General features: G+C 42.5%; 1 protein-coding gene across 1 annotated transcript; it reads left to right on the top strand.

The window, feature by feature from the left end:
* Positions 1 to 268: 268 nt before the first annotated feature.
* Positions 269 to 13,542, top strand: cers6 (ceramide synthase 6). Its single transcript, XM_040201049.2, has 11 exons — positions 269 to 1,150; positions 2,093 to 2,198; positions 2,289 to 2,419; positions 6,948 to 7,005; positions 7,773 to 7,823; positions 7,943 to 8,035; positions 9,912 to 10,040; positions 10,270 to 10,376; positions 11,603 to 11,759; positions 11,897 to 11,920; positions 12,585 to 13,542. The coding sequence occupies exons 1-11, from the start codon at positions 981 to 983 to the stop codon at positions 12,744 to 12,746; spliced, it is 1,188 nt and encodes a 395-aa protein (XP_040056983.1). The 5' UTR covers positions 269 to 980; the 3' UTR covers positions 12,747 to 13,542.
* Positions 13,543 to 13,632: the final 90 nt, after the last annotated feature.

The raw sequence follows: 13,632 nt of genomic DNA, 5'->3' as shown, positions 1-13,632 counted from the left end.
AGTAGCGTGTGACGATGACTGGGACAAAGACATAAAATGATATGAATGTATGTTTAATAAATATGTCCTTATATTTATGATATAGTCTTTGTTAAAAATGTTGATTGTTAATTATGTTTTACACGTAATTCAAAAAAAAAATTGGCGTGTATTAGAAGGTTCTGTATTAGAAGGTATATCTGTATAATTCAATATCTAGTCCAAGAGTCCCTTAGACAATAGTCTAAATATAAATATATATTATATAAATATATATTAAATTTAAATGCCCGAAGCTAAAATACATGAAAAATACAAAACTTTGGTTTTCTGGTTATCAAACATCCGAATGCCAGGTCAGAATGCTACTTCCCGGAGGTCAACTACAGGCCATCAAACTGTCAGCAGGAGGCGTGGTTTACAAACATGATGCAGTCTAGTCTTCTAAATTGTCGCCATATAAATTTGGTTTAAATTTGACTTTTACTGAAAAAAACACTAACGTTTGGTTTGAGTTTGGTTATAATAACTAGGAGATATCTGGCGTGGCCTCGTTGTGGTTTTTCCTACGATAATCTAACGGCAAGATGTCTAAAGATAAGAAAACAGAAACAAACAAACAAAAACATCCACTCTTCTACAGTCAGTTCATCAAAAGAGACGCGAGTGACACAAAAGGTGCGACGTACTTTATTTATTAAAAAAAAAATACCGGCATTACGTCCACCGACCGTGCTGCATGACATTTGAACGCACCAATCAGCCGCTCTGGAGCTGATTGACTCTACTTCCCTACACCGGAGCAGCTGACGGGGGGGTGTGAGGTGAAAGCGGACGGACGTTTCGGTCGATCTCGAGCGGATATCTCTCCACGTCCTCCCGAGTCTGCGCCGGTCCGATCGCGTGCGAGGGGACACTTCGGATACACCGCGGGCTTCGGTCTATTTCTCCCACCAACGCTCCCCGCCTCCGGCTCACGGTTGCCTGCTTCGCCGGGAGCGATGGCCGGTGTTTTGGCGTGGTTTTGGAACGAGAGGTTCTGGCTCCCGCACAACGTGACCTGGGCTGACTTAAAGAACACGGACGAAGCCACGTTCCCGCAAGCGGATGATCTATATCTGGCGTGTCCTTTAGCCTTCTGCATCTTCATGATCCGGCTGGTTTTCGAAAGGTGAGTTCGAAGCCCGTACGCGATAATAACCACGGTGGACGGGGGAAGGGAAGGGAACGGAACGGGGGGAGGGAACGGGGGTCTCTGATCGGGACATTGTTGTGTCGATGAAATGCTCGATGCAGCACACCTCGCTTTACAGCCACCTCCGCCAGCGTGTCATCCAAACAATGGGCATCTCCCCTCGGTTGGCACAACACATCACCGCGGCTGATCCTCGTACTTTCTACAGGCCCGCAGCATCACGCGCCGTCTGCGTGCGATGCGTCTGTCCGAGCGCGCGCGCGCAAACACACACACACACACACACACAGACATGCGCGCGCGCACAGTGTGCAGCCAAGTTTATATGCATGGCATCTCAACTCAAACCAAGAGTGGTGCTGGACACGGGCTCTTTGTTTTAACTGCCCCAGTTGTGATGCGGTGCTTCTCTCTGTACAATCATCAGTGTGCAGTGAACCACACGCAGCTCACCGTGTGGGTCACAAATGTCTTTCGGTGTTGACCCCTGTAGATCTAGTGTTGAAATAATTTGAATATAATCTGAAACCAGCAGTGAACGCAACACAGACCTAATATATGATTTTAAATGGTTGAATCCATGAAATTAGGACATTTATTGTTAATCAACATGGTTAAGTTCAGGTAGAAACCTGCACGCAGCACGCAGCTGTGTTTCCTATTCTTCCTTAATTCTAGGAAATGTCCCAGTTTCAGCCAATCGTTGTCCCCATGATGATCTGTGAGACACCACTTCGTCATTTCCCAGCAGAGTGAAAGAAGAATGGGGAGCAAGCAGATACAGACGATTCTCACCAAGCACCTGCAAACAATTCATGAATATGCATGAGCTTCCTAATGGCGCGTCTAGTGTCCCCGTCATTAAGTATGAACAACCGTCATTAAATTAACCTCAAAGACGATGTCTGTGTGTTGCAGATGTATAGCAAGACCATGTGCCATGGGACTGAAGATCCAAACCAACGGGCCGCAAAAAGCCCAACCCCACGCCATCCTGGAGAAGGTTTTCACTGCTATAACCAAGGTGGCGCATGTGTTCCGCTTCATTATTGTCATTTACTTTTGACGGTTTCATCCCGTCTGAAAAATGGGGCGTTCCGTCTTGTCTTGTCAGCACCCAGATGAGAAGAGACTGGAGGGCCTGTCCAAGCAGCTGGACTGGGACGTGCGGACCATCCAGCGCTGGTTCAGACAACGTCGGAACCAGGAGAAGCCCAGCACGCTCGCCCGGTTCTGTGAAAGCATGTAAGGCGAATCCCTTTCAACCGCATCCATAGATACCATTAGTTACCATTAGCATAAATGGGCTGCAATCATTTTGGATTATCCGTAACATGACGGGAGTAAAAGCAGGCATGCCGTTCAGTGGAGTTCCTTAATTAATTTCCATATTGTAAAGAAATTGCGAGCACATATTTGCAAAAACTGCATGTTTTACTTGAAGATGATACGAATGCGAAGGCGATCCTTTGGCCGTTAACATCATCTCACTTGATTCATCTACAAAACTGGCCATTGTAATTCGTGAGTGACGTCTCCATATTGCTTTGTTTGTATCCACAACATTACGAAAGCCAAAGCTATTCATTGTTACAAGTTTAAAAAAGACAAAAAAAAGCCACGAAGCCATAAAATTGGCGAACGTTTGGCATTTTTGCTTGAAAAAGGATTGAAACAAAAATTGGTGATATATCTTCTTTTGGATTGAGTACCTAATCAATCTGCTGATCACTTCAGCTCTACAAACAGAAGCATGAATTCCGATGTGGTCCATTAACAACCATTAGTACTACAACGGTAGTTTTGGTTACCTGTTGGATATCTTCCGTACCTCATCGTACCGTGAATGCTGGTGCTGCTGTGGAATAATAGTGAAATAACAAACCCACTCAGGCTGTAGCGGAGAACCGGCTCACTCGCAGAAGAGCATTTTCCATCGGGGAGATTGTAAATGACTTGGCAGTGTGACGTTAAAGGCCTAAAAGTAAAAAGAAGGGCTGTCAGAGCGGAGTCATGTCCGACACCAGAACAGCCAATCTGTCAGTTTGGGACACCGAGAGCCTCACGTCCTCTTCTCCGCCTGAGGGCTGCGCTTCACGCAGGAGAACACAGCTAATGGATAAAACCACTGGGTCTCTGTGAGCATCTGTGAAAGCAAAGCTGAGTTTGTCCTCCTGTGCTATGTGTGTGCGTGTGTGTGAAAGTTGTAATCTACAAGTGGCACAATTGGGGCCGAGGAGGCCGTGTTGGGTCTTTGCAAAAGTTTGGCTCCGAGCGGAGCCGGCTTCAGTCCTCCCAGCAGTGATTGCGCTGTAATTGGGGCCTCGTGCACGGCTGTAGCAGACTGATAGCATCCTCTGTCCCTCAGTCGCGAGGGCGGCAGATCTGTTGTCTCTTCTTTTCATTATGTGCGGAGCGGCACATTTGCTCTGGAAATAATGAAGACTCTTCAGCTATTGTTACTGCCTCGCTTTTCTGAGATATACAGCAAACACTCCAACAAGATCATGAAGTTATTTTTATTTATTTTCTGGTGTAAAAAAGACTTACAGTAACCTGTGTGGTTTTTATTCATTAATTTTTAAAAAAAAAATTTAAGTAACTGGAATCTTAAAAGGTGTTTTGCACAATTTAAGAAACAATAGATGGAAAATCCACCATTATTTTCCCACTGGTAAAGTTTTTGAGTTGGGATGAATTACATTTCGAGCCATAATTTAAATCAGAAGTTTTTTTTGTCTAGTTTTATCAGTGAATCCCTGGTCCGGTCAGTTCTCCTCGGTTAGTGCAAGCTGAGGAAGGAACATGCTTTGATGCCCTCTGTCAGATCTCCTCCTCATCCTTTCACTGAGAACGATGATCAGACAAAAATAATGCAAAACATTTTTTGTAACTGGTATCAGTTAATATTAGATGTATGATCAATGGAATAATAATTCCGTGTGTGTGTGTGTGTGTGTGTGTGTGTGTGTGTGTGTGTGTGTGTGTGTGTGTGTGTGTGTGTGTGTGTGTGTGTGTGTGTGTGTGTGTGTGTGTGTGTGTGTGTGTGTGTGTGTAATATATATATTGAAATATTTTACATGTATTCCCTGTTTGCTAAGAGCGAGTTGAGAACATTGATGGCAAACTTCATGTCTCTACACCAAATATGAAGATGCCATCATTAGCACAGTGAGTAAAAACAGGGGTAAACCGTGAGCCTGACACCGGCCGACCTAACAGAATATTCAACAACACCTCCATAATTTACAAAGTATATCTCGTTGCATCCTGCGCTGTTTCTCGGACCGTCTCTCTTCCTGCAGTCCTGTCATCGCTATTAGGTCGCCACACAATCGGCAAAGACTTCAGAAAGTCACTACACCTGGCCAAGAAATAACCCAGCAAAACCCCTTAAAAATGCCTTATGTTTCAACAAGCAAAATCTATGGCTGTAGCTTTGTATTAGACGCACGGACGAGAGAATGGTCGGTCGCTGCATTTAACTTTCCCCAAATTTCAAGCTTATATTCCTTTTTTGTTGTTTTGGGGGTGGGTGGTAACTGCTATGCCTACTGTCTTATAAAATGTAGAAGACAAAATGTAACACTGTCTTGACAAGTATTGTCTTATTACTGCTCCTAATCTCCTAATTTTCCATTCCTCTGGTTATCATCAAACAGAGAATGAAGGTGCCCGGTTGTTTCTCAAAAACCGGAACATGCTATTCGTATCAGCTGAGATACTAATAACCTCATCGCTGCTCTTCCTGTTATCAATGCGTTGGTGTATATGATTTTCATTACTTTAAATGAACACCTTCCCAGAAGCAGCTCAGTGGACTCCAAGCCAACAAGTAATTAGTTTTTGTTCGTGCTCAGCAGATGCAGCGAGACGAGACATTAACGTGTGTTCTTGGGAGAGGAAAGCCACACCCATGTTTTTCGTCAAATTAGATGCAAACTCCTCGTACCACATTGAAATAACTGCCCACACACTTTTTAATTTCCGCAATTTATCATCACTCCTTGTCATCAAAGCAAATGAGACAAATACACAAAGGTGGAAGGGATGTCTATTACTGCGTGAGGGGTGGAGGAGGTGTTACTGCTCATTTAACAGCAAAGACGACCGAACACATCATAGCTTTTACCCAATTAGAATTTGGATCAAAGCTTGTGCGTCATGACTAATTGTTTTGTTGAACCATCCAAATACAAACCGTTGCAGCCAGCTGGTGCTTAGACACCCCCCCCCCCCCCCCCACCCCCCCAAGGTGACATGGAATCAAAGGAACCAGCGTGATCTCCTTTTTATTATTTTAGTACATTCAGAAAATAAGCCAGTCTCATTTTATAGTTTTTGATCAAATTAAATGCAGAATATTTGGATGTCCCTACAGCCAGTCTACATCTAGATCTGGAATCTGTATCTGGAAAGTAAACATAATTCACAATACTAAAAAAAGACATTGGAGCCTGGCCTTGGCTAAAAATTAAATCTATTCTCTGGAGGCAGTAGTGAACATTGTGATTGTACAAATATAGCAGCGATTCAACCGGACTCCAGCAAGATCGCAGGCTTGATGAACCAGTTGCCATGCAACAGTCTTAAGTGTGTGTGCCAGGTAGACTTGTCCAATTACCTTGTTTCTTACAGTTCCCATGATCAAGTATGAAAAGCAGTTACTGGCGGCGGTTTTAATGGGCCTCTTCGTTAACATTCTTGATTTTCCTCTTGCGTAAATCCAAGAGCTACACTGATCATCAAACTGACGGATGCGCCTGCACCGAGGAGCTGGAATGTGCCGTTTTGGTTTGGAGTGCTCGTGCTTTGTTGTGTCTGGAGGCTGTGGATGTCAAAACATGTGAGGTTGGATAAAACAACAGCACGACAGAACCCCTGAAGTATGCAAAGGCTCGTCCGACACGAGGTCACGCGGCTTCTATCAGAGCCGGGAGAGTCATCATCCGATGTTTCCTCCCATTTGACAGAAGGCACGCTGGATTTGTGCTTCTCCTGCATGTTTTACTTCATCAAGTCATTGCACTGAATTCAGAAGATGAATGTATTTATTCTGGAATATATGCTCCACTGGGATCGGGGGGGGCTATTTGAATGTAATCAGTTACAACAGATTCATATAGAACACATATATGTAGTTTTATCTGATTCAACTAAGAGAGGTGGCCTGCTAGCTGGCCAGTCTTGCATCCTTTTTCTCCCAGTTGCTGACGGTTTTAAGTTGCACGTCTCCCTGCTGTGCAACGCTATGATCAGTGAGGTGTCAGGTTAGGCAATTTGTTCTCTGCCTTTTTAGTTCAGACCTCACTTTCACTACCGTTGTGTAACTCATGTGCAGGTTCTATATGAAACAAAGACCATGTCTAGATGCGCTGGGACTCTGGGTGTCTCGTCATCGCCCCCAGACCTCAAAAATGTGAAGTCGGTGATGTCCCATTTGAAGTGACTCTCCCCCTGACCGCGGATGCAGGGTGGTGAAAGCGGCTCACACCGCTTCAAATGTCTGATTACAGGCAGGAGAACCACACAGTGCGCGACAAAAAACTACATGGCATGTGTGTGTGTGTGTGTGTGTATATATACACTTCTCCTGGTATTGTTTGTATTTATACCATAGAAAGAAGACCACGTAATAAAGGTAATTGTGAACGTACTGCTCAGCTGATCGGTAGGATTCCTTGCCAACTAAAAAACACTGCCATCATGCCCCAAAACAAAATGTGTAATTTTGAGCTTTATAATCATTACTTTCTTTCTTTGTGTCTTTCAGGTGGAGATTTACGTTCTATCTATACATATTTACCTATGGAGTGCGTTTCCTTAAAAAGGTACGTTTTCCTTCGCAACAAAATGGGCACCAGCCACTGTTAAAGTTAGCACGAGTCACTGAGGTTGGAACACATTTCCTACCGCACATTTGGAAGTACACGGCAAGCATGAAAATCTAGTTAGTGCCTGGTCATAAGACCGTCAAGTAAAATTGATGTTCTGAGGCAAGGGACTAATTCTGAAAAGGCTATTCGTATTAAAAGGGCGGCGCGGCCGACGGCCTTTCGGTGTGGAGTTTGCAAGAACCTGTGTGGGTTCTTTCCGGGTACTGCGGCTTCCTCCCACACTCCAAAGACATGCAGGAAGGTTAATTGGTGGCTCCCGTAGGTGTGTGAATGGAGGCTGATGCCAGCTGGGATGGACTCCAGCTCCCGCTCCAGCCTCCAAAGACAGGATGTAGAGAAGAGGACTATTTGCAATGAAGCTTAGCGCAAACACCGTTCATTAATAATGGATTTTACAAGGAAAGGGCAAGTAGCTGAAAAGAAAATATTACCCATGCTAAATAATGTTGCCGTTAAATATCTAATCCGTTTTACACAAAAATGAAAGTCTTTTTCATTTCCAATGGTTGGGGTAATCTTACTTAAATTGCTAGCCAGATAATGGCCGTTGTTTACTATAGTTACCTGTTGACAGTTTGTTACGTACATTAAGAATGGATCCTCGGTGCCTTTTTTAGAGACGCTGCGTGTTGAAAGTAAAGTATGGTAGTGTCTTTTTTTTTTCTCTAGATTGATAAACTTAATAACTTCCTTTTCTGCAGACTACATGGCTTTGGAACACTAAAGAGTGCTGGTACAACTACCCATACCAGGTAAAAGTATCTCAATGCACCCACTGTCAGTAATCACATAACAAGTTGACTTGCGTAACCACAACAACCTTCTTTCTGAAATACTTACTCGAACCATTTTGCTTTTTGTGTTTGTGCAGCCGCTGACTGTGGACGTCCATTACTACTATATACTGGAGCTGTCTTTCTACCTGTCATTACTCTTTTCTCAATTCACAGACATCAGGAGGAAGGTAAGCGTGACTACAAGTCCCACCAAGACTTATAACATTGGTCATTGAATCTTTTTTTAATAGATTCTCTCTATGGCAACAATTGACACTTTTTATCACTTTATTCTGTTGAAAACAGAGCTTCCCGTTCTGTAATCAACTAAGTTCTATCACAGAAAATACATTCTACCTGACTCACAATCCATTTATTTTCTTACTGCCATTACTCTGAGATATTTAGTCTATTTGCTTGTGATCCTTTCTGCCTCGGTGTATTCTCACTGATGTGTGTAATACAAAAACTTTGCAGGGACAACACATTAGCACTGCGGTCTTTCATGTAATGTAATGACCATTCAAACGCACTTCCACCAAGCTGCTGCAGGTGACATTCTCTTTCAGCTCATAATTTCAAACCAGGGAATACGCTTATATTGAGTACACATAGTGCACATTGTACTATAAATACAGTTTAGAGGGTCCAACTTGGTGACGAATGCTTTTTTTAAGCACTGAGATCAACTCACTTTCATCTGCTTCTTTTCGTTATGAAAATGGGTGCCCATTTGGTTCATTTATTGTCGTTTGCATGCTATCTAGCCATGATCTCACTTCCATCACCCGCCCTCCTCTCAAACACTGCACTCACAGCCGCTCCCGTGGTTCCATGCTGTGTGTGGCTTCACTCTGTCATCTCGTTGTTGACTGTGGGCATGTTGTCTGTTTTTGTTTCTCCTTTCAGTTTTTTCATGCACAGTACTGCACTGAGGAGGTCCTCTGCATCCCCTGCCAATTCCAGTATGTTCTCCTGCACACTCTTGCCTTGCTTTCATTCTGTATCCTACATTGTTGCTCTTCCTTCTCATCTTCATTGTCTCCCTTCGGGCCTGGTTCTGGTCGCTTTAAGCCAAGTCATTTCCTCAGATTTGCTTGAAATGTTTCCCTGTGCCACTTGAGTGCACTTTTAGTCCCCCTGATGCTCATTCAAAGCTACCCAATCATTTCAGCTACAGTATAGTAGTCGTTTTAGATTGTGTTGACCTGAGATCTTTCTTCCTTCCTGATTTAGATTTCACAGACGTCCTCTTTTTCAGACATGGTGGAATGTTACATGTACTGCCAGGCAGTACTTCACTTTAGTATTTCATGCCACTGTACACTTTGACGACAGATAAATTAACAATAACTTACATTTACATCAGATACAAAACATGTACGCTTTTAATAAGAGGTATTGTCGTAGATTAAACTACTCAACGGTGCCATTAAAAGATTTAGCTCCCATGGTAAACAACTGCTTTGGGTGGTTGTCTCCATCACCAACCCTCCAACTGCATGTCCATGGGACCAGTGGATAATTGAATTTACCTATGAGGATTAATTAAGTAATTCCTTTATTATCTTTTACCTAATGTGATGTTTCCAATGCATCAAATAGAGTATGTCAAGTAAAGGAGTTTAAATCTCCCCAACTACTTCTTTCAAGCATGTTTTAAAAAGGGATGTGTTGCATTGTGACACAATTGAAACCAAAACAAATATATTCCGTATTGAACGTGTATTTCAACCACACCGTTGCATCAAAGTGCATTAAGGCTCGCACTCTGAAGGCAGACTTGCTACGTTTGCTTGAGTATGTTATGATTAATGATTGACTTGTCATGACTTTACGTTTTGCAGCCAACTTGAGCAAAGACTATTTCAATTTAATGAATAATGACAGTTTTGAAAATAGCCACCATTGGGTTCCAAGTATTTAGTTCTCAGAAGGGGCTTTTTTTTAAATACAGACTTATTACACAAAGTAGTGATGCTATTGCTCGTGCAGTTAATCATACAGCCGTGAGGCAGTATTTTGCCTTGTTGTGTGACCTTTCCTCTGCAACTGTGTTCCCAGGACTTCCTGATCATGTTCCTGCACCACGCTGCAACAATCTCTCTCATCACCTTTTCCTATGTGAACAACATGGCACGAGTGGGAACTCTGGTCATGTGTCTCCACGACGCAGCAGACGTGCTGATAGAGGTGAGGATGAGTGAGAAGATCGAACACTTGCGTTGTGCGTGTTGGGGAGGTGTTTACCTGCTCAGCTTTCCATCTTTATCTAAACTTCATAACTGGCTTGTATTCTTTTTTTTAAGTGTCAGATGGTATCGTAGACACATTGCATGTTGAATATACTTTTATCAACGGAGATATTTCAAGTAGCTGTTATCATAAGCAGACTAATGATTGTTTCCTTTTTCCTATCAAGGCTGCCAAGATGGCCAACTATGCCAAATGTCAAAAATTGTGCAACCTCCTGTTTGCAATGTTTGCAATTCTCTTCGTAAGTTCCAGGCTGGGAGTTTATCCTGTCTGGTAAGTGTTCTTTTCTTTCATGTAAACCATAATTGGCATCCTTCTAAAGGCTGACTGACCTGGAGTGGCGTTGGCATTCCAACAAAGTAGACAGCCATGGACTTAAAAACCTCAAAGCAGCAGAGGCCTCTGCACATTTCATGCCGGAAAATGCGAGCAAATGCCAAGAAGATTTCAAATCTATTTTTGTCACTTTCATCACAACGATTTGTAGTTCAGACACATCTCTGGGAATTCTGTTGCTAAGTAATAGTTACCCTGGATACAGCAGCTTTGACCTTTCAAAGCTAAACAAATCAACAAATGAAAAGCAGTATGTCATGATTACTGCTTTGTCATTGAAAACCGAGGGTAGCGTTTGATCTGATTTGGTAAAACCTCAAAAGGCTTTTACATTTTTTTTTACCCATAACAATCCTCATTGTCATGGGTTTCTGTATTGCTTCTTATCAGCATTTCAAGTTGTAGCCAATAAGAAGAATCCTTCCTGAAGATTTTTACCCCAAGTTACCACAAATACGTTTTAGTCCTTGCCAGCGCGTGCGGAAGTCTCTCACTGAGCAGCAGCACGATTATCACACCTCTCACAAGCAAAGGGAGGTGTGATGTAGTTCGAGCCAGGCCGCTGCAGTCGTGTGGTCATTGGTATTTGGTCAGCAAAGAAAATCTACTCCGAGATCTAAATGTAGATTTGTTGTCTTCTATTCTGAAAGAAGGCATTTGTGAACGTCGGTCTGTGCAGCTTCATTTGATGGCTTTTTTAACTCTGGCTTTCTTTCACTGTAATATAATGATCTTGCATCACATTTCAGTCAACTCCCACCACATCAGTAGTAAAGTTGTCATTACTGTAAAGCTGTTGCCATGGCTTCGGGATCTGGAGGATGATTCACAGACAGCCATTTGCAGGAATTTTCTCTGCATTATATATTAAATGTGAAGCAATTTGCTTCTTCTCCTGCAATTTATTTTAATTGCATTAAGGTGTAAATCTTAACACACATTTGTTTGTGCCAGAAATATAGTACATCATTATAGGGAAAACGTCCTGTGAAAGAAGAAGAGCTGGAGCACAGCGCGCCTTGTTTGCTTTTCTCTGGCTCGGTCGGTTACTCGGGACATAAAAGAACCCCGCTACAAATGACAGCGTGCTCTTACTCATTGTGTTTATTTTTTATAATAACAAATGAGACGTTACTTATCTACTGCTCCCTGTTTTATGGAAGGATATTAAATACCACCTTCTTCGAGAGTTGGGAGATCGTGGGGCCCTACCCGTCCTGGTGGGTCTTCAACCTTCTTCTGATCCTGCTGCAGCTTCTTCACTCCTTCTGGTCCTACCTCATAGTGAAGACGGCGTGCCGAGCCATCTCCAAAGGGAAGGTGAGTCACCACACTAAGCATAATATATATATATATATATATATATACACACACACATACACACTGGGGAGTGTCGTCAATACCCACTTTTGACCTTTACTTTTTTGTTCTCTATGTGCTCACCTCCATCCTTCAAGGTGGGAAAATGGAATCCGTTGCATGTAAGTAGCCTTAAGGGGGACTATTTCTAATTGTTTTAGCCATTTCATCATTTGTATTCATAATGATGATCCTGGTTGTCAATCCACCTTAACCTAATCAATCCATTTTTAGCTATGCAAGAAAACCCATTGTATGGCAATATTAGTATTTTTATAAATCTACGTTTGGTATGTTTAATTATATGTCAATACAAATATAAATAGTTGATCGACCCCAAAAATTTTTGGTGATTAATTCATCAACAATCCGCCAAAAACATTCACATGGTTGTCAAATAGGAGGTTTTTAGGCTGCACTCGGTTTTATATCATTGCAAATAGAATATCTATAGGTTTTGGACTTTTAGTCGGACAAAACAAGGGCAGCTTCTGTGAAATTGCTATATGCATTTTCCAAACAAATTATGAACAAATCAATCAGAAAACAATATGAATCTATAATGAAAATAGTTATTAGCTGCAGCCCAAATAATGTCAGAGTTCTCTGCAAAAAGATTGTAGCGCTTTTTCAACCTGTTTTCTGATATAATGATTGGCAGAGCAGCTCCCGCTTTTGTCAAACAAAAGCCCACTAGTGTCACCGCCACGCATGGCTGCCACGGATAATGACCCGGAGGAGAGTTAATGGGAAAAATGTCATCTCCAACCATCCCTCTCAATGCAGGTGTCAAAAGATGACCGCAGCGACATTGAATCTGGCTCTGATGAGGACGACAGTCCCCCGACCAATCACAAGCACCACAGCAGCACCACCACCAACGGCACCAACAAAAGTCACGGGACCAACGGCTACCTGACGGGGGCCCCGTATCCCGACGAACACTGACTAACACAGGGGCCATGCCACAGACACCACACGTCAGACTGTGTGGGTGTGCACTTGTGTGTGTGCGCTTAAGTGAGTGTGTGTGTGTGTGTGTCGTAGAGACATGCACATCGCCTGTCTGGTACTGGAATTCTTTACAGACTAATGTGAACGCAGTTTTCTTATCATTTGATTCTTTCCTAATTTCCGTGCACAATTTATTCACTTCCTCTATATACTTACATGGAACTGCACTTAGTTAAACATCAGAGCACTTCTACTGGTACAACCCACTCCGTTCAACCCACAAATGGGAGCATTCCACTTGATGGTGTACGCATGCTACTTTAACATACAGTAGTCTGGCATACTGGGGGTGAGTTTTTTCTTATGTTTACGTCCTTCTATGTTATTTATTCTTTTATGAATACGTTTGGAGATTGTTGGACATCTTTTTTTGCATTGATGCCGGTGTTGAGGGAATTATTATTTTTTAAATTATTTGACACCGCCCATCTGGACAAGTATTTGCACAATACTGAAGACCTGGGTTTATTTTTAATGCTACACCCCCAAAGATATGCCAAAATGTGTGACGTTTACTCACATTTTAAAACCCATTCTCCACTCAAGCTGTATAAGATGTCAATAACAGTGTTATGTATGTGCATCAAATATGGCTGAATATATTCCATATTACATCATTTTGTTAAGTATTCTGATACATTTCCAGTAAGCATTGCATTAAAGGCCATTGTTCCTCTCCGGAGGCGGACATGAGTTCTTTGAGTTATTCAATAAAAAAAACTGACAATTACAAGTGTGTGTGTGTGTGTGTGTGAGAGACTGTTCAATAAAAGACTTCAACAGCAAAGCAAAAATATTCATCAAACCCTGGCTTTGAATT

This window comes from Gasterosteus aculeatus, chromosome 16 (genome assembly GCF_964276395.1).
Source record: "Gasterosteus aculeatus chromosome 16, fGasAcu3.hap1.1, whole genome shotgun sequence".
NCBI classification, from domain to species: domain Eukaryota; kingdom Metazoa; phylum Chordata; class Actinopteri; order Perciformes; family Gasterosteidae; genus Gasterosteus; species Gasterosteus aculeatus.
The sequence above is the reverse complement of the archived record's forward strand: the minus strand, read 5'-3'. Positions and strand labels throughout refer to the sequence as shown.